Genomic DNA, 25785 nt, shown 5'->3' on the forward strand with positions numbered 1-25785 from the left:
TACTGTTCATATAATTTATTAATAAAAAAAATGGCGTGGGGTCCCCCATAATTTTATTAACCAGCAGAGGGAAAGCGGACAGCTGGGGTGGATGTTTTTAGCCTTGGAAGGGGGTAATACCCATGGAGCTTCCCAGGCTACTAATATTAACCCCCAGCTGTATACTTAGGCTTTACTGGCTATTAAAATGGAGTCCCCCCCAAAAAATGTCAGGGGGTCCCCCATTTTAACAGCTAGCAAAGGATATGCAGACAGCTGGCGGCTGATATTAATAGCCTAGGAAGGGGCCATGAATATTGGCCTCCTCCAAGGCTAGAAACAGGAGCCCTCAGCCGCCCCAGAAATGGCATATCCATAGTGTTTTGCCAGCAAATGAGGTCAGAGCATGCGCAGTGAGTATTTTCCCACTCTTGCAATGAGTTGAACTGCTGAACAGAGCAGTCACATTTTACAATGTGGATGTTCTGTTCATGGGATCTTCGTGGGACCCTTGTTTATTTGGACTGCGTCGGAAAGATAAGGATGAGGTTGGTTTATTATTTTACTTTTATTACAGGTGATCATGGGCTTTGGGGATTAGGTGTAAGGTGAGTATATGTTGTTTTTTTATGTTTTGTTTTTTGCAGGGGTGGCAAACATCGAGACAAGGTGTAAGGGAGTATAATGTGTTTTATTTTTATTTACATTTTTTTTATTAATTTTAACATTTTTTTTAACATTTAACAGAGCACAAGTGCTACTGCTCCCATCCAGCGGTGCCTGCGCTCGCTGTTTCCTATGGCAGGAGGCGCCGGCTGATGGTGATAGTACCATCATCAGCCGGCGCCTATGACCTGCGGTAAGCTTTTTATCGCCGGGTCACTGTCACAGCTGTGGCATCATGCTGACACATGTCGGCATGATGCCACAGCGCTCTGACCGCTGTAATGCAATTATCACTGATCAGAACCTGTGTTTTCTGCGTTGGCATGCAAGTGACTGCGCCGGAAACCAGGTAAATTCGGGTCCCCCATTCACATGTATGGGGTCTGTGTTCGGGTTTGGGGATTGGGTACTATTCTGGTCCCGGAACTTTTAAAAAAACTGTTCGGTGTTCGGCTCAATTAGCTCAAACCGAACAGTAACAGGTTCACCCATCACTACTGGTTACAACTTTGCCAGTAAGTTTCCCAGTGGCACACATGTCCCCAATCTCAGTATTTTTATTTTTATGTTTTAATCATTTATGTGTCCAACACCAACTGCCTCGCCCTAATCAGAACTTATGGGGCGTATGACGAGCCCAAGGGATGGGGACTCGGCGCCCGGGCCTTGCTGTTTGGTTTTGGGGGATGCCGCGGTGGCCGGCTCCTGGGGCCGTACCCTGGGGTCACTCTTTAAAAGGAAGAAAGAATTGGGAGGAAAAGGTGTATGGAATAGGGAAAGTTCGAGACGCCACCTGTGGTGTCTGGTGAGGATCACCAGCGCTGCTACAGTCCTCTGAGGCCGGTGGTCGGGCAGCTTAGTTGGTTCTGCTCCCCACAGGTGGAGCGGGGCCTCAGGGCAGCTTAGGAGAAGGGATGCAGGAAAGAGGGGACCCAGCCGGGTCGGAGGAAGAATAGGCACACACACGACAGTTCACTTCAGTACCTTTACTGGTGGTGTTTCAGGCACAATCCAGGGCACTGTAGGGTGAAGGGTGCATTTCAGGACTCTCCCCAGTGAGCGGATGTGGGGCCTCCTGTTTCTTCCCTTTTCCTGTTAAGTTTATGACCTGCCTGGAGCTAGGCCTAACTTGGTCTCTGTCTTGCACCGGCTGACCTGGTGGTAGGGCCTTCTGTTGGAGATCACACTCCCTGGTCTCTTGGGCCTCAGTGACTCCTGACCCTGGTATATCAGTCAGCTTTTGGTGTTCCTGGGACATGTAGTTCGCCAGGGGTTCCGGTTGTTTCTGCTGGTCCTAGAGATCCTTGCAGACACGGACCCGGTGTCCGGTAAATGGTTGTGGGGTGAGGTGGTTAAGCTCCTCAGCCCCCTATGTAGCTCGCTTACTCCACTTGCCTTTGGCTACGCTCGGGGCCCTCACTAGGCTTCACAATGGCAGTAGGCCTCGCTACTCTTCACCGCTCTTATGGCGTCGGCACGCCTTGGGCTCACTAACCTGAGCTCCTTGAGTCTGGGCTGGACTGCCAACCTCTCTGACTGCAGCAGACCTTAGACTTAGACTGTAGATTGCAGACTTAGACTGTAACTGGACTCCTTACAGACTTCAGACTTACTCCAGACTGAACTGCCTAGCTCCACCTTCCCTTTTTATATCCCTAACGGGCTCCCTCTGGTGGTCTGAGGTGGAAGGTGGAGGTGTGTGTATGCTGTGAGGGCCTCTTGTAGAGGAATCCGTCCATGCACCCCTCTAGGATCTGTGGCACTAACGCACAGCAGGGAGCCACACGTACATAGGAATCTTGGGGCCCCATAGCAGAAGTTTTAATTGGGTGTCCCCCCCCCCCAAAAAAAAAAAAAATAATAATTGATGGGGTCACAGAAGAGCAGATCTCACAACTTTCCAGCCTTTATATAGTAATTTTCCTCCTGTGAAGTCCCAGATCCCTCTTTCATTGTCCCATAAAGTGTGATGCCAACAAAAGTGTCCCCCAGACACAGTATCATACCCCCAAGGTAAATTCCTCCACATGCACAGTATAATGACCATACTTTACCCCACATCAACTCCCAAAGCAAAGTATGGTGACCCTAACACAGTGTGATCCCCCAACTGTGACCCCCACACAGCTCTCCATGCAGTATAAATATAATGGCCCCACACCTCTCCACAATCCATAGAGTATAATGCACTCACCATGGTCCTCCACACAGTATAAAGCACTCGCCATGGTTCTCCACACAGTATAAGACACTCGCCATGGTCTTCCACACAGTATAAAGGACTCGCCAAGGTCCCCCACATAGTATAAGACGCTCGCCATGGTCCTTGACACAGTATAATGCACTCCCCATGGTCCTCCATGCAGTATAATGCACTCCCTATGGTCCTCTACGCAGTACAATGCACTCCCTATGGTCTTCCACACAGTGTCATGTACTCCCTATGGTCCTCCACACAGTATAATGCACTCCCTATGGTCCTCCACACAGTATAATGCACTCCTTATGGTCCTCCACGCAGTCTAATGAACTCCCTATGGTCCTCCATGCATTATAATGCACTCCCTATGGTCCGCCACACAGAATAATGCACTCCCTATGCTCCTCCACGCAGTATAATGCACTCCCTATGGTCCTCCACGCAGTATAATGCACTCCCTATGATCTTCTACACAGTATAATGCACTCCCTATGGTCCTCCACACAGTATAATGCACTTCCTATGGTCTTCCACACAGTGTAATGCACTCCCTATGGTCCTCTACACAGTATAATGCACTCCCTATGGTCCTCCACACAGTATAATACACTCCCCATTGTCCTCCACTCAGCATAATGCACTCCCCATGGTCATGCATACAGTATAATGCACTCCCCATGGTCCTGTACACAGTATAATCCGGCCCCCCCATAGGGTAAAATGCAGCCCTCTACCATAGGGTAAAATACAGCCCAAGTTCTCCAGTATTATCAGTACACACTGATTTAAAAATAAATAAATATATAAATACATATTTACCGCTCCTCATTCCCCGCTGCTTCAGTCTCTGCAGCGCGTCTCTCTCATCTCCTCAGGAGCTGAAAGCTCCACTGTCTGACACAGCGTGGAGCATCATCATGCCGCTGTGTGAGATGCAGAGGAGGAATGATGGGAGAGAGAGTGTCACATGACGCTCCCTCCTCCATCATTGCTTTCAACCAGGACCGGCTCCAGGTTTTCGAGGGCCCCGGGCGAAAGAGTCTCAGTGGGCCCCTTTAACACATACCACGATTCATGATGCACAGATATGGCAGAGAAATATATATATATATATATATATATATATATGTGTGTATATATATATATATATATATATATATATATATATATATAGTACAATGCCAAAGATTTCACTGACTTGTTACATTACATGAGTAATATCTATTGTAAACTCTACAATATCTCAGAAACGCATAGTGCAGACCAGACAGTATAGTCCTCCATACAGTATTATGAGCCCCATATAATGCTCCATACAGAATAATGGACCCCATATAACGCTCCGTACAGCATACTAGCCCCCATATAATGCTCCATACAGAAAACTGGCCCCCATATAATGCTCCATACAGAATACTGGCCCCAATATAATGCTCCAAACAGGATACTGGCCCCCATAAAATGCTCCATACAGGATACTGGCCCCCATAAAATGCTCCATACAGAATACTGGCCCCCATATAATGCACCATAGAGAATACTGCCTGGCCCCATATAATGCTCCATGAAAGCTGGGCCCATATAATGCTCCATGCAGGCTGGGCCCAATGTAACGCTCCATGCAGGCTGGGCCCCATGTAATACTACATGCAGGCTGGGCCCCATGTAATGCTCCATGCAGGCTGGGCCCCATGTAATGCTCCATGCAGGCTGGGCCCCATATAATGCTCCATGCAGGCTGGGCCCCATATAATGCCCCATGCAGGCTGGGCCCCATATAATGCCCCATGCAGGCTGGGCCCCATATAATGCCGCATGCCTCCTGGGCCCCATAAAATGCTCCATGCCTCCTGGGTCCCATATAATGTGGAAAGACGCGCCCTCCAACCCAAGACGTCACAGTCAGGAGAGGCGGAAGACACCGGAGCTGCGGAGGCACGGGGAGAGGTAAGTATTGTACCGGCTGGGGCCCTGAGCAAGTGGGGGGGGACCATAGCGTGTGGGGGTGCCCGACGGCCAGTGGGTTCCCCCGCCTGCTCAGGTCCCCGGCACTTGCCTGGCCTGGGTGCGGGTGGGTACACGGCGCAGGTGACTGCTATGGGGCGCCCCAGCTCACGGGCCCCATAGCAGTCGCGTGGCCTGCTGCCATTGGTGGTACACCACTGCATGCAATGTATCTATACAGTGGGTACGGAAAGTATTCAGATCCCTTTAAATTTTTCACTCTTTGTTTCATTGCAGCCATTTGGTGAATTCTAAAAAGTTCATTTTTTTCTCATTAACCCCTTAAGCCCCGAGGGTGGTTTGCACGTTAATGACCAGGCCAATTTTTACAATTCTGACCACTGTCACTTTATGAGGTAATTACTCTGGAACGCTTCAACGGATCCCACTGATTCTGAGACTGTTTTTTCGTGACATATTGTACTTCATGATTGTGGAAAAATTTCTTCGATATCACTTGCGTTTATTTGTGAAAAAACGGAAATTTGGCGAAAATTTTGAAAATTTTGCAATTTTCAAAATTTGAATTTTTAAGCCCTGAAATTAGAGAGATATGTCATACAAAAGAGTTAATAAATAACATTTCCCACATGTCTACTTTACATCAGCACAATTTTGGAACCAAAATTTTTTTTTGTTAGGGAGCTATAAGGGTTAAAAGTTGACCAGCGATTTCTCATTTTTCCAAAAAAATTTACAAAACCATTTTTTTAGGGACCACATCACATTTGAAGTCACTTTGAGAGGTCTTTATGACAGAAAATACCCAAAAGTGACACCATTCTAAAAACTGCACTCCTCAAAGTGCTCAAAACCACATTCAAGAACTTTATTAACCCTTCAGGTGCTTCACAAGAATTTTTTGAATGTGGAAGAGAAAAATGAACATTTAACTTTTTTCACAAAAATGTTACTTTAGACCCAATTTTTTTTATTTTCACAGGGGTAACAAGAAAAAATGGACCCCAAAATTTGTTGTGCAATTTCCCCTGGGCACGCAGATACCCAATATTTGGGGAAAAAACACTGTTTGGGCGCACGGCAGGGCTCGGAAGGGAAGGAGCGCCATTTGACTTTTTGATTGTAAAATTTGCTTGAATAATTAGCGGACGCCATGTTGTGTTTGGAGAGCCCCTGTGTGCCCAAACATTGGAGCTCCCCCACAAGTGACCCCATTTTGGAAACTAGACCCCCCAAGGCACCTTTCTAGATGCATAGTGAGCACTTGGAACCCCCAGGTGCTTCACAAATTGATTCGTAAAAATGAAAAAGTGAAAAAAAAAACACTTTTTCATTTTTATGAATCAATTTGTGAAGCACCTGGGGTTGCAAGTGCTCACTATGCATCTAGATAGGTGCCTTGGGGGTCTAGTTTCCAAAATGGGGTCACTTGTGGGGGAGCTCCAATGTTTGGGCACACAGGGACTCTCCAAATGCAACATGGTATCCGCTAACAAAATGTCGGCTCAAATTGTTAACGGACACCATGTTGCGTTTGGAGAGCCCCTGTGTGCCCAAACTTTAGAGCTCCCCCACAAGTGACCCCATTTTGGAAACTAGACCCCCAAGGCACCTTTCTAGATGCATAGTGAGCACTTGGAACCCCCAGGTGCTTACAAATTGATTCGTAAAAATGAAAAAGTGAAAAAAAAAACTGAAATATCACATGGTCATAAGTATTCAGACCCTTATTCAGGTTTTCTCAGGCATTGGCTTGTAAACAAATTCTTTTTTATCATCCTAAATGCTGCCATTGATTGCTTACCTCAGGCAGTGCCATAATAAAGTCATAGGCATTAGCTTCTTTAGCTGCAGCTTCAATTTCCTCATCAGTAACATTTTCTCTCCCGTATTTGATATTCTTCCTAATAGATGTTCCAAACAAAATAGGCTCCTGGCTGACCACTCCGATAAATTCTCTGTAATGTCTTACATTCAGAGATCTTATGTCATGACCATCAACTATTATCTACAACAACAAAGCAGGCAAGGTCTGAATTAGTGGAGCAACATTAAAAAGATGTGCTTTTTTTCAATTTTAATTTCTAAAAGTAGAGAATTTTAACATAAACCCTTATCCTGGAATTGAACAAGAGTAAAAAGTCATTACCGATCCTTGTTGTGGGTCATAAAGTCTCTGTAGAAGCTGCACTGTGGTGCTTTTTCCACATCCACTCTGTCCAACCAGTGCCACAGTCTGTCCTGATTTAACTTTCACATTTAGTCCATTTAAAACCTTAAAAATAAATTAGTTTAACGTTATTATAATATTTAATGAAAACAAAAAAAATGTTTGAGCAATTTAGAATTTTTTAAGGAGTAAACATAAAATCCTTACTAGATATTATGTCACGTAGTGACTAGAGATGAGCGGTGTTCGACTAGAACTGTTCGCCAATCTCAAATTCGAGCTGTTTTGGGCGGTGTTCGAGTTGTTCGACGAACCCGAACGATTTGCAAAAAATTCGGCTGTTCGAGGTTATGTTCGATAACTGTTCGTGCACCAAAAGCGTGTCCTGCATGTCTGGCGCTATTTAGAGCACCAATCATGCAGGGATTGTCTGCCACTCACTGTAATGCCACAGCCATGGTGGTTGTGGCATTACAGTGATTGCCCAAATCGATGGGAACAGTGCCAACAGTGAAACATGAAAAGCCGGCAATTCAGCAGCGGCATACACCTGTACCCGACAATTTAGAACCGAAAGAATAGAGCTTCACACATAGATTAGATAGATATAAACATGTCAGCCACATATATACGAAGTACAGTGACAGTGCTGCTTACTGTACTTGTCATTTAGCGTAAAGGATTTATCAAAAAAAATAATAGTGTTTTCATGCACCGTCTCTTTAAAAAAGCCGGCCGGCAATTCAGTAGCGGTACCCGACAATTAATAACAGACAGAATAGAGCTTCACACATAGATTAGATAGATAGAAACATGTCAGTCACATATATATGAAGTACAGTGATAGTGTTGGTTACTGTACTTGTCATTTAGTATTAAAATAAAGGATTTATTATTAAAAAAATTGGCGTGGGGTTCCCCTTAATTTTAGGCTCTAGCGGAGGTTAAGCAGACGGCTGGGGCAGATGTTTGAAGCCTGGGAAGGGGGTAATACCCACGGAGCTTCCCAGGCTACTAATATCAGCCCCCAGCTGAATACATAGCCTTTACTAGCTATTAAAATGGGGGACCCCCCCAAAAAAATGACGTGGGGTCCCCCCTAATTTAATAGCTAGCAAAGGCTAGGCAGACAGCTGGGGGCTGATATTAATAGCCCAGGAAGGGAGCCATGAATATTGGCCCCCTCCCAGGCTAGAAACACCAGCCATCAGCCGCCCCAGAAATGGCGCATTCATAGGATGCGCCAATTCTGGCACTTAGCCTCGCTCTTCCACGCTGCCCTGGTGTGGTGGCAGGGGGTAATAGGGTTGGGGTTGATGTCAGCTTATAATGCCAGCTGACATCAAGCCCAGGTTAGTAATGGAGAGGCGTCTATAAGACACCCCCATTACTAACCCCATAGTCAAAGTTAAAAAAAGCACAAACACCCAGAATAAAGTCCTTTAATTGAAATAAAGACACAATCCTTTATTGTTCTAAATTAAACCATACTTACCGTCACGCCCATTCCAGCTGAAGCCAACGATCTCCTGCAATAAAAGAAAAATAATAAAGCAACCTCATCCTTACCTTTCCATGGTTCCCACGACAGCTTCAGCTCTGCTACATCGAGATGACAGGCTGGACCGCAGCAGAACGCCGCCATCCAGCCTGTCATCCCGCAGACACTGAGAAGCGCAGGCTTGCTTGCGCTGCTCAGCGTCTCTCTGTGACGACATCCAGATGAGCCGAGTTCATGTCCAATGAACTCGGCTCACCTCATGCACGTCACTGACAGCGTGGGAAAATTCTCAAGCTGAAGCGGTGAGTGCAGGAGAATTTTCCCACGCTGAAGCGCTGAGTGCAGGAGAATTTTCCCACGGTGTCAGTGATGTGCATGAGGTGAGCTCATGTCCAATGAACTCAGCTCACCTCCTGCACGTCACTGACAGCGTGGGAAAATTCTCCTGCAATCAGCGCTTCAGCGTGAGAATTTTCCCACGCTGTCAGTGACGTGCATGAGGTGAGCCGAGTTCATTGGACATGAACTCGGCTCATCTGGATGTCGTCACAGAGAGACCCTGAGCAGCGCAAGCAAGCCTGCGCTTCTCAGTGTCTGCGGGATGACAGGCTGGATGGCAGCGTTCTGCTGCGGTCCAGCCTGTCATCTCGATGTAGCAGAGCTGAAGCTGTCGTGGGAACCATGGAAAGGTAAGGATGAGGTTGCTTTATTATTTTTCTTTTATTGCAGGAGATCGTTGGCTTCAGCTGGAATGGGCGTGATGGTAAGTATGGTTTAATTTAGAACAATAAAGGATTGTGTCTTTATTTCAATTAAAGGACTTTATTCTGGGTGTTTGTGTTTTTTTTAACTTTGACTATGGGGTTAGTAATGGGGGTGTCTTATAGACGCCTCTCCATTACTAACCTGGGCTTGATGTCAGCTGGCATTATAAGCTGACATCAACCCCAACCCTATTACCCCCTGCCACCGCACCAGGGCAGCGTGGAAGAGCGAGGCTAAGTGCCAGAATTGGCGCATCCTATGAATGCGCCATTTCTGGGGCGGCTGACGGCTGGTGTTTCTAGCCTGGGAGGGGGCCAATATTCATGGCTCCCTTCCTGGGCTATTAATATCAGCCCCCAGCTGTCTGCCTAGCCTTTGCTAGCTATTAAATTAGGGGGGACCCCACGTCATTTTTTTTGGGGGGTCCCCCATTTTAATAGCTAGTAAAGGCTATGTATTCAGCTGGGGGCTGATATTAGTAGCCTGGGAAGCTCCGTGGGTATTACCCCCTTCCCAGGCTTCAAACATCTGCCCCAGCCGTCTGCTTAACCTCCGCTAGAGCCTAAAATTAAGGGGAACCCCACGCCAATTTTTTTAATAATAAATCCTTTATTTTAATACTAAATGACAAGTACAGTAACCAACACTATCACTGTACTTCATATATATGTGACTGACATGTTTCTATCTATCTAATCTATGTGTGATGCTCTATCTTTCTGTTCTAAATTGTCGGGTACCGCTGCTGAATTGCCGGCCGGCTTTTTTAAAGAGACAGTGCATGAAAACACTATTATTTTTTTAAATAAATCCTTTACACTAAATGACAAGTACAGTAAGCAACACTATCACTGTACTTATTATATATGTGACTGACATGTTTCTATCTATCTAATCTATGTGTGAAGCTCTATTCTTTCTGTTCTAAATTGTCGGGTACAGATGCTGAATTGCCGGCCGGCTTTTTTAAAGAGACGGTGCATGAAAACACTAATATTTTTTTTAATAAATCCTTTACACTAAATGACAAGTGCAGTAACCAACACTGTCACTGTGCTTCTTATATGTGTGACTGACATGTTTCTATCTATCTAATCTATGTGTGATGCTCTATTCCTTCTTGTCTAAATTGTCGGGTACCGGTGTATGCCGCTGCTGAATTTGCCGGCCGGCTTTTTTAAAGAGAGTGTCTTCTGAGCAGTTTGTCAGCTTTTGGACACCTTTGCAGGTGTTTTCTATGTGTTTCTATGTGTTTTTGTTTGCCTGCCATTGGTTTTAACGGTGTTCGACGGTGTTCTAAGGTGTTCGACGAACAGTTCGACGAACAGTTCCTCGAACATCCCGGTGTTCGACGAACCGAACCGAACCCGAACACTACGGGGGTGGCTCAACACTAGTAGTGACAAGTGTGAGGCAGTGACCGGGATCGTATACGAGGGGCGTTATATATCCCCCAGAATGTGTACAGAGACCTATTAAATCCATTGGAGTGCATTGCAGTCACAAACTCACTTGCGGCTGCAATGCAGGAATGAAGGTGAGCATTGACCTGGTCAGGCTATCTGGCTAAGGCAGATTAAGTAAAACCCGGCAGGGCCTTCATTCCTTGGGGGAGCATAGCAGGAAAGCTCAGCAGGATTGAGTGTGGCTGAACCCATGCCTGGGAAGGCACTGCACCTGTCAGGCTCTGAGAGGCCCGACGCGGCCATTGCCCACGGCAACCGTTGTTTAAGGACTCGAGTTAACCTGCATGCGAACCAGAGAACTTTTCGGTGTACCCGTGAGTTGCTGAATAAAGCTGTTTATATTGGACTTGCTTGGGTCACTGCCTCAGTTACTGCACGGTGTGAACACTGCTGCCTTACACAAGGGACTGTGGGCACTTACCCAATCCATTGAACTAGGGAATGATTAATGATTGCAATGACTAAGGATCACTATCTGAAACGCTTTGCCTTGGTGCGATTGTGAATATGGATTGACTTTGGATTTATTTTAAATTCTACTAATAAAGTTGATATTTTGTTCCAGAAGACCTATATGCTGGAATTTCTTTCCCTGGGCTTGACCTAGGGGAATCCTAGGCTATCCCTGTTCCCTGGATTAACCTGGATGGTGGAGATTCTGGGGTCTCGTACCTTGCTATGTTCCTTTCTTAACTCTTATCTGTTCCTTTCCCCACCCATGGAGGTGTGAGGTTGAAGTGTATTTGAAAACATTAACTACAAAGGCAGGGGGTTAACATACAGGGATAAATTAAAACTACAGTCATACAAATACACTCACAAAACAACATAGTGGGAAACAGGGGAGGAATAGGAGGCACGAACCAAATGGGAAAGGATAAGGATAATCATGCAAACCAACTCCAAGCTGCAATCTCCTGAAAAACTCTCCAAACACCTCCTCCAAATACTGAACTTCTCATTCAACTTCTCATTCAACTCCAAACCAGGAAGTAGAATCATTATCATTAGCAACTCCATGTGCAAGTGGCAAGCATATACTGTATATTCCAGAGGGGAGTGGCCATGACAGAACAGCTAAGACAATTCAGAATGAAGAGCTCCAGGAGATCAACTGAACTGATTAACACTTGAAATGACAAAGCAAGGATAACCTGCACTGTTTTATAGGATGGTGAAGCAGTTCTAATCAGTGCAGGAGTTCGTATAATCAGACACCGCAATCTTCTAGCCCCTTTCTGTTCTATCCCCGTGACATATTGCTTATGTGTCCATATGAAGTACATTTACACTAAAGGTACAATCCCATATTTTTGTGCTTTATAAACAGCTGCCATTGGTATAAAATAACAAAAAAAGTAACACTCGTCTTCCCAGTCAACAGACGCTCCCGTGCCGATGTTTGCATGGTCCCTGACAGTCTCAGTCTGCAGCAGTGTCCTTCAACATAAATTAAATAATTTCTGTGGTCAGTTATTAAAGTGGTTGTCCTATAAATAACATATTTTACATGAACTTTGGGGGTTCAGCTACTGTATGATTGAGCCCCCAACGGGCAGTTCTATTACTTACAGTAGCTTTGTACTACACACAAGATGAGGAAGACTGTAGTCGGGCATACAGAAAAGAAACACATCTTTTTTATATTATCAATATCAAAAAGCATGTAAGTAAAAGAAATAGGCAAATAACTGAGGAGGCACATTACAGCAGAAAGGTAAGCCCACAAATCGGGCTGTGGCATCATGAAGTCAAACTAGACAATAGGTACTTAAAATAGAGGTGGAATAGAGGGGCACTGATCCATTTAAGATAATTTGTAAAGGCTAGTGTTGAGCGAGTGCTCGCATCTGCTCGGTGCTCACCCGAGCATCTCACTGTTCGAGATGCTCGGCGAGAGTACTTCCGGGATGCTCAGGCGGGAGCTAGAGTCCCCGCCTCACATGTTTGGCGGTCTTTAGACAGCCAATTAACATGCAGGGATTGCCTGCCACTCACTGCAATGCCGTAGCCATGTTGGTTGTGTCATTACAGTGATTGGCAGGCCGCATAACGTCATCGGGGCTATATAAGACCCGGTGACCCTATGCTTCTCACAGTCTACCCCGGAAACGGACAGAGTAGGTAGAGGTGCTGCTGAGTGAGGGAGAGAATTGGCAGTTTATTCGTTGAATTGAGGTATTCCTCAAGATATAGATCCATCTGAACTAACAGTCCTTCTAAGGATTAATCCAGCTGCATATATTACTGGTAATAGCAGGAGTTAGGCAGGCAGAGTTTGTGGACACTGCATACAGCAGAATAGGGTCTATTGCACGTTCTGTCTGCTACTGTTACAGATATCCATAGCCCTAGATATCAGGGCTAGTGATGAGCGAATTTGTTCGAAATCCGAACTTACAACTTAAATTCGACACGAATATGGTGCATTCAGATTCGTAATCGGAAAGGCAAGCAAAATTTCTTAAATTCGAGAAAAATCGGCAACATTCGGTGAATAAATGCGGGAATGTGATTGCGGGGAAACTAAAGCATTTTTAAAAGTTTTTCTAGTATAGTGCTGGTGTATGATGAGTGGGGGGAAGTGATAGATGAGTGGGGGGCTGGTGATAGCTCAGAACAGGTCAGATCAGCGGCGCGCTTGTAATTTTTTTTTCCTGTAGGCGGTAACTTAAAGTCAGGAAAGGGCGGCTAGCCAATCAGAGCGCAGGAAGCATCCACAGTGTCCAGACACAAGGGCTCCTGCAATTAGCTGCTGAAATCACAGGTCCTCTCTGTATAAAAAGCGGCCATGTTCCCTCAGTGCCATTTTATACATGTCATTGCTGGAGACAGATGCTGCTCAGTGTGCTCCTGTGTAATGAGAGATATTAGCTAGATAGATGGGCACTTGTTTGGAAGTCAGATAGTGTAGATAAGTCCTGTGCTGTGTACCTGTTCAATTGACCTTGCAGCACATTTTTTTTTCTTGTGCAATTACTGAGATTCTGACAGAAAGAGCAGGGCCCATGCCATAGAACAATGTTGTGCACCTGTTGTATTGTGCTCAATGCAGGAGTATAACTTAAATCTATTTTTGAACTTGCTAATGTGATAAAGCAAGCAAGCCTTGTAGGCCACTTTTTGATTTTGTGGGGTTGAAATTCAGCTGTCTGTAGACGCTGCAGAGCTTCTGAGTGCAGAGCACAAAACCTTTTTTTAAAAATTTTCTAATGTGATAGTGCAAGCTGTGTTAGCCCAGTTTGTCATTTTTTTGATTGGTGAAATTCAGCTGTATGCACAGTAAAAAAATATTTTTTTTCTCTTGCTAGGCAGAGTCCACAAAAGATTCTTTTGTGTTGCAAACGTGATACACTCTGCTAAAAGCCACCTACTACATTAGCGGCGTTGAAGTTCAACTGTTTTCAGAGTAAAAAAATTGATTTCTTGTCTTGCTAGGCAGATTCCGCAAAAGATTTTTTGTGTCGCAAATGTGATACACTCTGCTATAAGCTATCTACTACTTTAGTGGCAGTGAACTTCAGCTGTTTTCAGAGTAAAAAGATTGTTTTATCTTACTAGCCAGAGTCCACAAAATATTTTTTTCTGTCACAAGCGTATTATACTCTGCTATAAGCCACCCATTTTTGCTGTGACTAACGTGATACAGCAGGCTAGATCTGAGTTTGAAATATCTTGGAGCATATATTCTCTGTTATACAGGCCTCATCCACAGTCAAAAAATACTTTCTTCGATTCCTAATGTTATACAGGGGATATCTCAGTTTGAATTAGTTTGGCAAATATCTCATATGTTATACAATTCTCATCCACACTAAAAAAATACTTTCTTCTGTTACTAACGTCATACACTAGGGGACATCTTAGGGTGCCAAGGGAGGGTGATTCACTGCGATTGAGGGGGGTTGGTGATACCAGAAAAATCTTTAGTGAAGGTGTCAGTGAAGGTGAGGAACAAATGGAAGAGGAACAAGCTTTGGTTCCTAATTCTACAATTTCTACTGTAGTGAAATTGATGCCACTTTGCTGGTGTCTGCCACTAATTTTTGGAAATGGGGAGAATCATGATTGGGTCTCCATCTGTCGGCTTGGCTGTAGTGGGAGAGTTTTTGGTCCTCATTATACTACTTCTACTCTAGTGAAACTGATGCTACTTTGTTGGTGTTAGGCCCTAATTTAGGGAAATGTGAACACTCCTGATAAGGTCTCCATTTCCTGGGTTGGCTGTAGTGGAAGAGGTTTTGGTCTCCATTCATTAGTATAGTTATATTGTTCTCCACAAAGGGGTACACAAACATGATGAACTCAAAATTGGTTTTCAATAAACAACCATCAGCCGCAACATCAAACGCATCTGCTGCTTCTTCCTCCTCCTCTGTTACCATGCCAAGTATTGTCACGCAGGTCTCCGACAGCAGAACCTATGGTTGTATACCCTCTGCAATCAGGCTGAGTGAGAACCCGTCAGTTGTAACAGAAGCAGACATGCCTGCTGTGTTTGTTTCACTGAGCACACCACATGTTTCTCAATCCACCGTAACATCTCCGCCTCCACCTCACTCACGGTCGAGCAGTTTGTCCGTTTCACCGAACTCCGCCCTCTCTCAGCACTGCAGCCAGCCCTTAGTCCCGCAGTTGTGGTCACGTAAACGATTGTTTACTCCAACACATGACAAGAGGTTGATGTCCACCTTCTCCAATCTGTGGGACATGGAAATAGTGATCTTACGTAGAGAAGAGCGATTGTTTCAATATTCGATTTGGATTACGATCGCCGAATTTGCGATATTCGGCGATTTATTAGTCGAATGTTCGTTGAACGTTACCGAACGCCAAAGGATTCAATGGGGGGATAAAAAAACGCATACGCAACACTTTAAAACTGGCCCAAAAGCTGTCAAATTAGGGGTAGACACCTGGAAAGTGCCAGCAATTGACCCAGAGTACAAGTACTATAATTATTATTACTATTGCAGCGACATTTATTCTGTGCCGCGTTACATGTCAAAATTGGTCACCGACTGGTACAAGAGGAGAGATGACCTTGCCCACCAGGGCGCACAAACAATCTACAAGGGATGGGTGAGGATACAGTAGGTCAGAGTACAGCTAGTCATGCAGCGGTATGCTGGAGCGAGGCTTACAGATTGTATGCTTGTCACAATAAGTGAGTGTTCAGCTTTCTTTTCAAGGTTTGCACGGTAGGCGAGAGTCTAATGTGTTGGGGTACAGCGATACACAGTAGCGGAGATGCACGGGACAAATCTTGTATGCGATCATGACAAGAAGAGATAAGAGAAAAGTAGAGAAGCAGATGTTGGAAGAATGGGAAGTTGCGTGCGGGTAACTAGAACAGAGAGACTAGGTCACACATGTATGGAGGAGACAGGTTTTCAATGGCTTGGTATGTCAAAGTTAGGCTTTTCAACAGAGGGGAAAAGCCTGGGAATAGCTGGTTGAAAGGTGGATTAATCGGCCAGCACAGTTTAGGATAGATTGGAGGGGTGCAAGAGTGGTAGAAGGGAGGCCACAGAGCAGGAGCTTGTAGTAGTCGAGGTGGGAGATGATGAGGGCGTGCACTGGTGTTTTTCTACATTCATGGTTTAGGAATGTGTGGATCCCCAAGATACTTTGGAGTTGGAGTCAGCAGCTAGTGATAATGGCTTGGATCTGACGTTTCAAGGACAGAGTCAAGCTTGCGGGACTAGGGAGATTGGGCAGCCATTCACTTTGATAGATAGGTCAGTTGGGGGGGTGAATGAGATGGTGGAAAGACGATGCATTCTGTTTTATCAAAGTTAATATTTACAAATCTAGGAAAGAAGGAAGAGGAAATAGAGGACACACATTGTTGGATTCTGATTAGTAAGGAGGTGATATCAGGTCCAGAGAGGTAGATCTGTGTGTCATCAGCATATATGTGATACTGAAAGCCGTGAGACCATGAGCTGTCCCAGGCCGAAGGTGTAGAGAGAGAACAGCCTGGGTCCTTCAACTGAATCTTAGGGGACACTGACATATAGGTGGTGAGATGAGGAGGTGGTGTGTGAGTGGGAGACACTGAATGTCCTGTCAGTTAGGTATGAAAAGATCCAAGACAGGGCCAAGTCTGTGATGCTGAGAGATGAGAGTCTGTAGTAAGAGGGTATGGTCTACTGTGTCAAAGGCAGATGACAGGTCTACAAGGAGGAAGACAGAGTAGTCTGGCTTGGATTTGACAGTTAGTAGGTCGCTGGTGACTTTAGTCAGGACAGTTTCAGTGGAATGGTGAGGTCGGAAACTTGATTATAAGCGGTCAAAGAGGGAGCGGGAGAAGAGGTTGGAAGACAGTTCAAAATTGATGTGTTGATCCAGTAGTTTGGAGAAGTGAGATGGGACAATAGCTAAACAAAGGATGGGTCAAGGGAGGGGTTTTGGAGGATGGGTGTGATCGAGGTATGTTTGAATCATGAAGGGAAGATGCCAGTTGTTAGCGACAGGCAGAAGAGGAGGGTTAGGCTTGGGATGAAGACTGTGGTATGTTTTGGAATGAGGTGGGATGGTATTAGGTCAAGTTCACAGGCAGTGAGATGTGATTTAGAGAGTGTGAGGACCTGGCCACTTACTAAATACTGTTCCAGCACTGAGCACCCATTTTCGTCAATCTTAATTTTGTGTTTTGTTAGATATTTGCTTGCTGTGTTTTGTTAGTGATTTGTTTGCTCATCAGTTCAACCTCAGGTATCTATTCCATTCAGTGACCATATCTCCGAGACCTTGGGCCATTGTTCTCTCCGTCACCACAGGTAGTCTCACATGCAAACCCAGGGGATGGGTTCCACCTGAGAAAATATCTCCACTAAGGCACAATTAGCTGGGGGAGGGAGGGGTGAGCTATTCTGCCGATTCAGGGGGCTGAACCCTGTGCAGGAGAAAGAGAAGATTCATTGCTAGTCGTAATGAGAGCTGGGTGGTATCACGGGCTGCTTTCTTGATATCCATCATCCGAAGGAGCATACGCTGTGACTGCCAATATACCGGCGGGAGATACAAAAAGCTGTGGGCCAACCAAAAGTTGGGAGACAGTGGGTACCACCTGGTACGGGGCAGTGGAACTACTGATCCCAGGATGGAAACCTGAGGACTAAGAGAATTGCCTGTTGGATATTTACCTGGAATCGCTGTTCACCGTGGTCAGAAGGAATAAAACTAATTGCATCGATAACCTGCCTAGGTGATTATTAAAATCCACAACCGCACATCTTTACTAGAGATGAGCGTTGTTCTACTCGAACTGTTCGCTAATCTCAAATTCAAGCTGTTTTGGGCGGTGTTCGAGCCGGTCGGCGAACACGAACAATTTGAGAAAAATTCGGCTGTTCGAGGTTATGTTCGATAACTGTTCGTGCACCAAAATCATAACTGGATTTTTTCTCAGTAATGATGAAAATTAATGTTAATACGCAGTTTGAGTGTACAGCGGGGCGGGGGGAGGGGCAGGGGATGGATCTCTGCAGGAACAATGAAGATCTCCATTTTTTTTCTCTTTCCCGCATTTGCAGTGGGGAGGTGCAATCTGTCAGCCTATCAGCAGCGCACACACGGAGCGAAGTGCTTTTTTTCACACAAGCAAGGGCATGTGTGATTGGCAGTGTATGTCACATGTCCTTGCCCTATAAGACCAAGCCATTTTCCCCGTCGCCACCATTTTCTCACTGCTGCAGCTGCGTGTTAGACGGCACCGCTGTTGCTGTGTGCGCTATACCTTGTTAATTTCAAGCCAATTTTCGCACAAATATACAGATAGCTTGGGAGTAGGGAATAGTTGTGATTGCAGTCCTTTTAAGGACTAGGTTACAGCATTTCCTACGACTTTTATCAGGCAGGTCTGTGCTCTTAAATAGATAGATTGTGGGAGTAAAGACTAATTGTAATTGGAGTCCTTTTCAGGACTAGGTTACATCAGTTCCTATCAGTTTTTGCCAGGCAGGTCTGTGCCAGTGCTGTGCAAGTTTTTTTCACAGCATTTGGCTGAATCTAGCAAAGCTAATCCTTTTTGGCCTATTGCAGAGTGTGTTAGTCAGTGGAGTAGCCTATCTGTGTTGCAAGATATACCACCTGTGTATAGAATACCAATTTTTTTACTGCACCTAGTGAAGTAAAATCTTTTGGGCATAGCATCATTCTATTAGTCCATCTATACTGACCTCCATCAGGTTGCAAACTGAATATAATTTTTTTCTGCATCTAGCTCTGAAAAAATATTTGGGCTTCTAGCGGTGTGTGGGACTTGGTCTATTAGTCCATCTATACTGACCTCCATCAGGTTGCAAATTAAAAAAAATTTTTTTCTGCATATAGCTCTGAAAAAATATTTGGGCTTCTAGCAGTGTGTGGGACTTGGTCTATTAGTCCATCTATACTGACCTCCATCAGGTTGCAAATTTAAAATATTTTTTTTCTGCATCTAGCTCTGAAAAAATATTTGGGCTTCTAGCAGTGTGTGGGACTTGGTCTATTAGTCCATCTATACTGACCTCCATCAGGTTGCAAATTAAAAATAATTTTTTTCTGCATCTAGCTCTGAAAAAATATTTGGGCTTCTAGCAGTGTGTGGGACTTGGTCTATTAGTCCATCTATACTGACCTCCATCAGGTTGCAAATTAAAAATAATTTTTTTCTGCATCTAGCTCTGAAAAAATATTTGGGCTTCTAGCGGTGTGTGGGACTTGGTCTATTAGTCCATCTATACTGACCTCCATCAGGTTGCAAATTAAAAATAATTTTTTTCTGCATCTAGCTCTGAAAAAATATTTGGGCTTCTAGCAGTGTGTGGGACTTGGTCTATTAGTCCATCTATACTGACCTCCATCAGGTTGCAAATTAAAAATAATTTTTTTCTGCATCTAGCTCTGAAAAAATATTTGGGCTTCTAGCAGTGTGTGGGACTTGGTCTATTAGTCCATCTATACTGACCTCCATCAGGTTGCAAATTGAAGAAAAAAATTTTCTGCATCTAGCTCTGAAAAAATATTTGGGCTTCTAGCAGTGTGTGGGACTTGGTCTATTAGTCCATCTATACTGACCTCCATCAGGTTGCAAATTGAATAAAAAAATTTTCTGCATCTAGCTCTGAAAAAATATTTGGGCTTCTAGCGGTGTGTGGGACTTGGTCTATTAGTCCATCTATACTGACCTCCATCAGGTTGCAAATTAAAAATAATTTTTTTCTGCATCTAGCTCTGAAAAAATATTTGGGCTTCTAGCGGTGTGTGGGACTTGGTCTATTAGTCCATCTATACTGACCTCCATCAGGTTGCAAATTAAAAATAATTTTTTTCTGCATCTAGCTCTGAAAAAATATTTGGGCTTCTAGCAGTGTGTGGGACTTGGTCTATTAGTCCATCTATACTGACCTCCATCAGGTTGCAAATTAAAAATAATTTTTTTCTGCATCTAGCTCTGAAAAAATATTTGGGCTTCTAGCAGTGTGTGGGACTTGGTCTATTAGTCCATCTATACTGACCTCCATCAGGTTGCAAATTAAAAATAATTTTTTTCTTCATTTATCTCTGAAAAAATATTTGGGCTTCTAGCAGCGTGTGGGACTTGTTCTATTAGTCCATCTATACTGACCTCCATCAGGTTGCAAATTAAAAATAATTTTTTTCTGCATCTAGCCCAGCCAATAGTTTTGGCCTAATACCACAGTTTGGCCACTCAGCTCTGCTCGGTTACCATCCATTGTTTTTTTGTGCAAACAACTCCAGAGTTGTGAATTAGTTAACCACCAAAATGAGTGGAAAAAGGCCTGCTGCTGGTGGAAAGGGGAATAGGCGTGTTGGGAAGGGGAAAAAAGGTTGTGTCCGTGGGGTAGGTGCAGAAGAAAGACCATCTTCCAGCCAAACTAAAATGTCTACTTCTTTTAGCGGACAATGTGATAAGATCCCTTTCTTACGGCCACGCCAATCGCTACAAATTCCAGATGAGGCACAAAAACAGCAGGTGCTTCAACGGATATCAAGTGCTCCTTTAAGTGGGCTCTCCTCCACATCAACTTCAACATCACAAATACTCCAGTCCTCAAAGGTGTCACCCAAATCGCACTTGCTTCCTCACAGCTCCCAAATCTCCAGCTGCCCGTCTGAGTATGAGGTAGAACAGATGGTTGAGTCTGCAGAGCTGTTTACTCATACTATAGCCTGGGAATCAGAGGTCGACTCCAGCGCTTCTGTGAATCCAGACGAGGAAATGATCTGCACTGATGCCCAGAATCTTTATGAGTCGGATCCAGGACCAGACGCAGAAGGTTCTGACCATAATGTAGACCCTCATTCCCAAACTGTAACTCCTGTTGGTGGAGACAATGAGGAAGACGATGATAAGACTCAAATACCTGATTGGAGCGACAACTTTAGTTTTTTGTCAGGGCAGGAACAGGTTGGCTCTGAGGACGACGGGTGTGATAACGCACAGAGTGATGATGATGAGGTCGGAGATCCCACTTACTGTCAACCCACAGTCAGCCAAGAGATGAGGTCAGCAGAGGAGGTGGAGGAAGATGCTAGTGACGACGAGGTCAGGTTGCGCCTTCCTGGACAGAGACGTAGTACTGGAAGCACGTCAACAACTGCATCCTCAAACACAACTCTGCCTCTCACCACAAGTCGTGGTGGCTCTTCAGGTCGCATGGGTGCTAAGCCTTGCATAGCCTGGGCATTTTTTCAGATCGATAAAGATGACCCAACTCGTGTTATCTGTAACATTTGTCAGCAAAAGCTAAGTAGAGGCCAAAAAATACATAGTTTGAGTACTTCATGCATGAACCGGCACATGGACATGAAACATAAGTTGCAGTGGGAAGCTCAGTGTGCTACAATGCGGCCTAGCCGGCCGGGCCAATCACCGTCTGCCATATCTTGTGCATCCGCGGCCTCTTCATCCTCTGTGACTGGGGGGACAGCAGTCACACCTGTTTTGGGGCGCAGACCTGCCACCTCTTTACCCGCAACAGCCAGCGTGATTGGCAGGTCATCATTTTCTTTGGAGGTGGTAACACCAGCTGGTGTTGAGCGCTGTCCGACATCGATAGCACCACCTTTGGATCAAGGCAACCTAACATGTCCGCCTGCATCTTCCTCACAGACCGGCAGTTTGCCGGGGACACCCTTATCAACCCCGTCTAAGCACAATAGCCAGCCCTCGGTCCCTCAGATGTGGACAAGTAAAAGACCATTTCCTCCTAGCCATGAGAAAGCTAAGAGGTTGAATTTCACCATCTGCAAGCTCTTGGCTACAGAAATGCTGCCTTTCCGCCTGGTGGACACAGAGGATTTTCGAGACCTTATGTCCGTCGCAGTGCCCCAGTACCAGATGCCCAGTCGGCACTACTTCTCAAAGAAAGGTGTGCCTGCGCTCCACCAGCATGTCGCACACAACATCACCGCTTCTTTGAGAAACTCTGTGTGTGACAGGGTGCATTTCACCACAGACACTTGGACGAGTAGGCATGGACAGGGGCGTTACATGTCGCTGACTGGGCACTGGGTAACTATGGTGACAGCAGGACAAGGGGCTGCTGTCCAAGTCTTGCCGTCCCCACGAGTTGTGCGTCAATCCTCTTTATGTCAAAGTTCCTCCACTGCTTCTGCCTCCTCAACCTCCTCTCGGTCTTCCACCTGCACCCAAAGCCTGTCTGGTCATGCCACAAGCTTTCTAACTGCGCAGAAGGGATCCTGCACACCTCCTTACTATGCTGGCAGTAGGGCTCAACGTCATCAGGCGGTTTTTACATTGAAATGTCTGGGAAATGTGAGTCACACAGCTGAGGAGTTGTGGTCAGCTCTGGAGAACCAATTTCATGAATGGTTGTCTCCACTGGACCTGAAACCAGGGAAGGCCGTGTGCGACAATGCTGCAAACCTGGGTGCGGCCCTTCGCCGGGGCAATGTCACACACGTGCCTTGTATGGCTCACGTGTTAAACCTGGTTGTCCAGCAATTTTTAGCCCACTATCCCAGACTAGATGGCCTTCTGCAGAGGGCACGGTCGCTGTGTGCTCACTTCCGCCGTTCGCATCCCGCAGCTCAGCGACTTACATCTCTACAGAAGTCGTTGGGCCTGCCACTTCAACGGCTAAAATGCGATGTGCCTACCCGGTGGAATTCAACTCTGCACATGTTGCAGCGACTGTGGCAGCACCGACAAGCCCTGGTGCAATACGTTCTGACGTATAGCCTGGGCCAACGAGATTCAGAGGTGGGGCAAATCACGCTGGAGGAGTGGTCTCAGATCAGGAACCTATGCACCCTTCTGCACAGTTTTGAAATGGCGACGAAGATGTTTAGTGCTGACGATGCCATTATCAGCATGACTATTCCGGTGATTTACATGCTGGAGCACATGTTAAACAGAATTCGGAGTCAGGTGGTGGCACAAGAGGAGGTGGAGGAAGTAGAGGAGGAGGAGTTGTATGCGGAAGGGCTAACATCTGCAAGGTCCAGACGGTCGGCAGCACCAAGGCGGCAGGCATGTGAGGGTGGGGGAGATGGTTTTACCAGGGCGCATGGTAGCAGCCAAACTAGTGAGGAAGGTGCAGGAGCCCAGGAAGAAGTGGAGGACGAACTGATGGAAGACTCATCAGATGAGGGAGACCTTGATCACATTTCTGTTGTGCGAGGTTGGGGGGAGAGGACAGAGGAAGGAAGCATGATTGTTACCTCGCCACCAACACAACAGGGACTTGGTGCTCCTGGATGCGCAACACACATGAGTGCCTTCTTGCTGCACTACCTGCAACATGACCCTCGAATTGTGAGAATTAGAAATAATCCTGACTACTGGGTTGCCACACTGTTAGATCCCCGGTACAAAAGTAAATTTGCAGAAATTATTCCTGCCATAGAAAGGGATGCACGCATGCAGGAGTATCAGCAGAGACTGTTGCAGAATCTTACATGTGCTTTTCCACAAAATACCAGTGGTGCACGTAGTGAATCTCACAGTTCCAACTTGCCAACCGTGGGACCGTCAAGTGTTCAGCACTCAAACCGTAACAGAACCACAGTATCTGCTGGTAACATCAATTTTGCGGAATCATTTCACCACTTTTTTAGCCCATCCTTTGCAAGGCCACAGGAGACAAGAAGTCTGACACATAGTCAACGCCTAGAGACGATGGTACAGGAGTATCTCCAAGTAAACATTGAAGCCACGACTGTGTCACTGGACCCTTGCTCTTTTTGGGCTTCCAATCTGGATAAATGGCCAGAGCTAGCCACTTACGCCTTGGAGATCTTGTCATGCCCCGCAGCCAGCGTTCTGTCTGAACGTGTGTTCAGCGCTGCTGGTGGTGTGCTGACAGATAAGCGCACGCGGCTCTCCACTGATAATGTAGACAGACTCACGTTCATAAAGATGAACAAATCATGGATCCGAAACGACTTTTCTACCCCTGTGTCATCCTGGGGAGAGTAAAAGCTTGATGATTGGTTAAAATCACCCTACCAACCGTTTTAAGCTTTCAAATTACTAATCATGTTTATCTGTATCTTGACTGGAAAATAATTTGGGCTTTGTAGCAGTGTGCAGCACTGATCCTATTAGGCCATCTATAATAAGCTTCACCAGATTTAAAATTAAAAATAATTTTTAGCTGCATCTAGCCCGGAAAATAATTTTGGGGCTCCGAGATGCGCAAGACACATAAGTGCCTTCTTGCTGCACTACCTGCAGCATGACCCTCATATTGTCAGAATTCGAAGTAATCATGACTACTGGGTTGCCACACTCTTAGATCCCCCAAACTTTTCGATCAACCTTTTCATTTTAATAAAGACCAAAAAAATGGTCATTTTTGAAATTATAAGCATTAGCAGGTTGTTAGAAACTGAAATCAAACAGTTTTCAACTCAAAACTTTATTCTAGGTGATGTTACATTTTCACATAGGACCCCTTGTTCGAAAGGAGCTTCTGAACTCTCTCGTCCATTGAATTTGTCAGGTTTTGGATGGTTTCTGCTTCAATTGTTTTGCATGAGGACAGAATACCCTCCCAGAGCTGTTGCTTAGATGTGAACTGCCTCCTGCCATCATAGACACTCCTTTTAATGATGCTCCAAAGGTTCTGAATGGGGTAGAGGTCAGGGGAGCATGGGGGTCACACCATAAGTTTGTCCCCTTTTATGCCCATATCAGCCAGAGATGCAGATGTTTTATGTGCAGCATGAGATGGTGCATTATCATGCAGAAAAATGATCTTGCTGTGAAATACACGGTTCTTCTTCTTGAACCATGGCAGGAAGTGCTGTTTGAGAAAATCCACATACATTATGGAGTTCATCTTTAGCGCCTTCAGGGATCCTAAAGGGGCCGACAATCTCTCTCCCCATGATTCCAGCCCAAAACATTACTCCACCTCCTCCTTGTTGGCGCTGTAGCCGTGTTTGCGTGGGGTGTCCATCAACCAGCCATCCTCCACTCCATTCATCTGGACCATCGAGCGCTGCACGGCACTCATCCGTGAACAAAACAGTTTTGAAATCAGTCTTCATGTAATGTTTGGCCCACTGGAGCCGTTTCTGCTTGTGTGAAGTGGATAGAGGAGGTCGACAGGATGGCATATGCACAGCTGCAAACCTCTGAAGGACCCTGCATCTTGTTGTTCGGGGGACGTTGGAGGCACAAGCAGCTTCAAAAACTTGTCTGCTGCTATGACAAGGCTTTTTTGCCGCTGCTGTTTCAACCTGACGTAATTGCCTGTAGGAAAGAGTCCTCAATTTGCCCTTATCAGCACGCACACGTGTGTACTGTGAATCAGCTACATACTTCTTGATTGCCAAGACACTTCATCCTGATCATCGCACAATGTTGATTGTAGTCATGCCTTGACCTAAACACTCCACAATTTGTTGCTTCTCAGCAGCCGACACATCCTTTTTCTTTCCCATTTTGGCAGAAAATGTAGGCTGCTTAATAATGTGAGAGAGCCTTCTTAAGTAGTCTTGCCTTTCATTGGACACACCTGCCAAACTAATTAGCACAGGTGTCTGCAATTGCTTACAGTGATATAAAGAGCCCTGACACACATCACCA

The 25785-nt window shown here is 45.4% G+C and overlaps 1 protein-coding gene across 2 annotated transcripts in view; it reads right to left on the minus strand.

The window, feature by feature from the left end:
- The window catches only part of LOC141265126 (ATP-binding cassette sub-family B member 5-like), a 762083-nt gene that overhangs the window by 250019 nt on the left and 486279 nt on the right, over positions 1–25785 (minus strand). For both annotated transcript variants that reach the window (XM_073677803.1, XM_073677802.1), the window contains exons 12-13: positions 6960–7085; positions 6615–6818 (exon numbers count right to left, since the gene is read on the minus strand). In XM_073677803.1, the coding sequence (XP_073533904.1) occupies positions 6615–6818; positions 6960–7085 (330 nt within the window). The remainder of the gene's footprint in view (positions 1–6614; positions 6819–6959; positions 7086–25785) is intronic.

Source organism: Phyllobates terribilis, unplaced genomic scaffold (assembly GCF_046119375.1).
Source record: "Phyllobates terribilis strain yellow unplaced genomic scaffold, ASM4611937v1 Scaffold_4__5_contigs__length_816908805, whole genome shotgun sequence".
Classification (NCBI taxonomy): Eukaryota; Metazoa; Chordata; class Amphibia; order Anura; family Dendrobatidae; genus Phyllobates; species Phyllobates terribilis.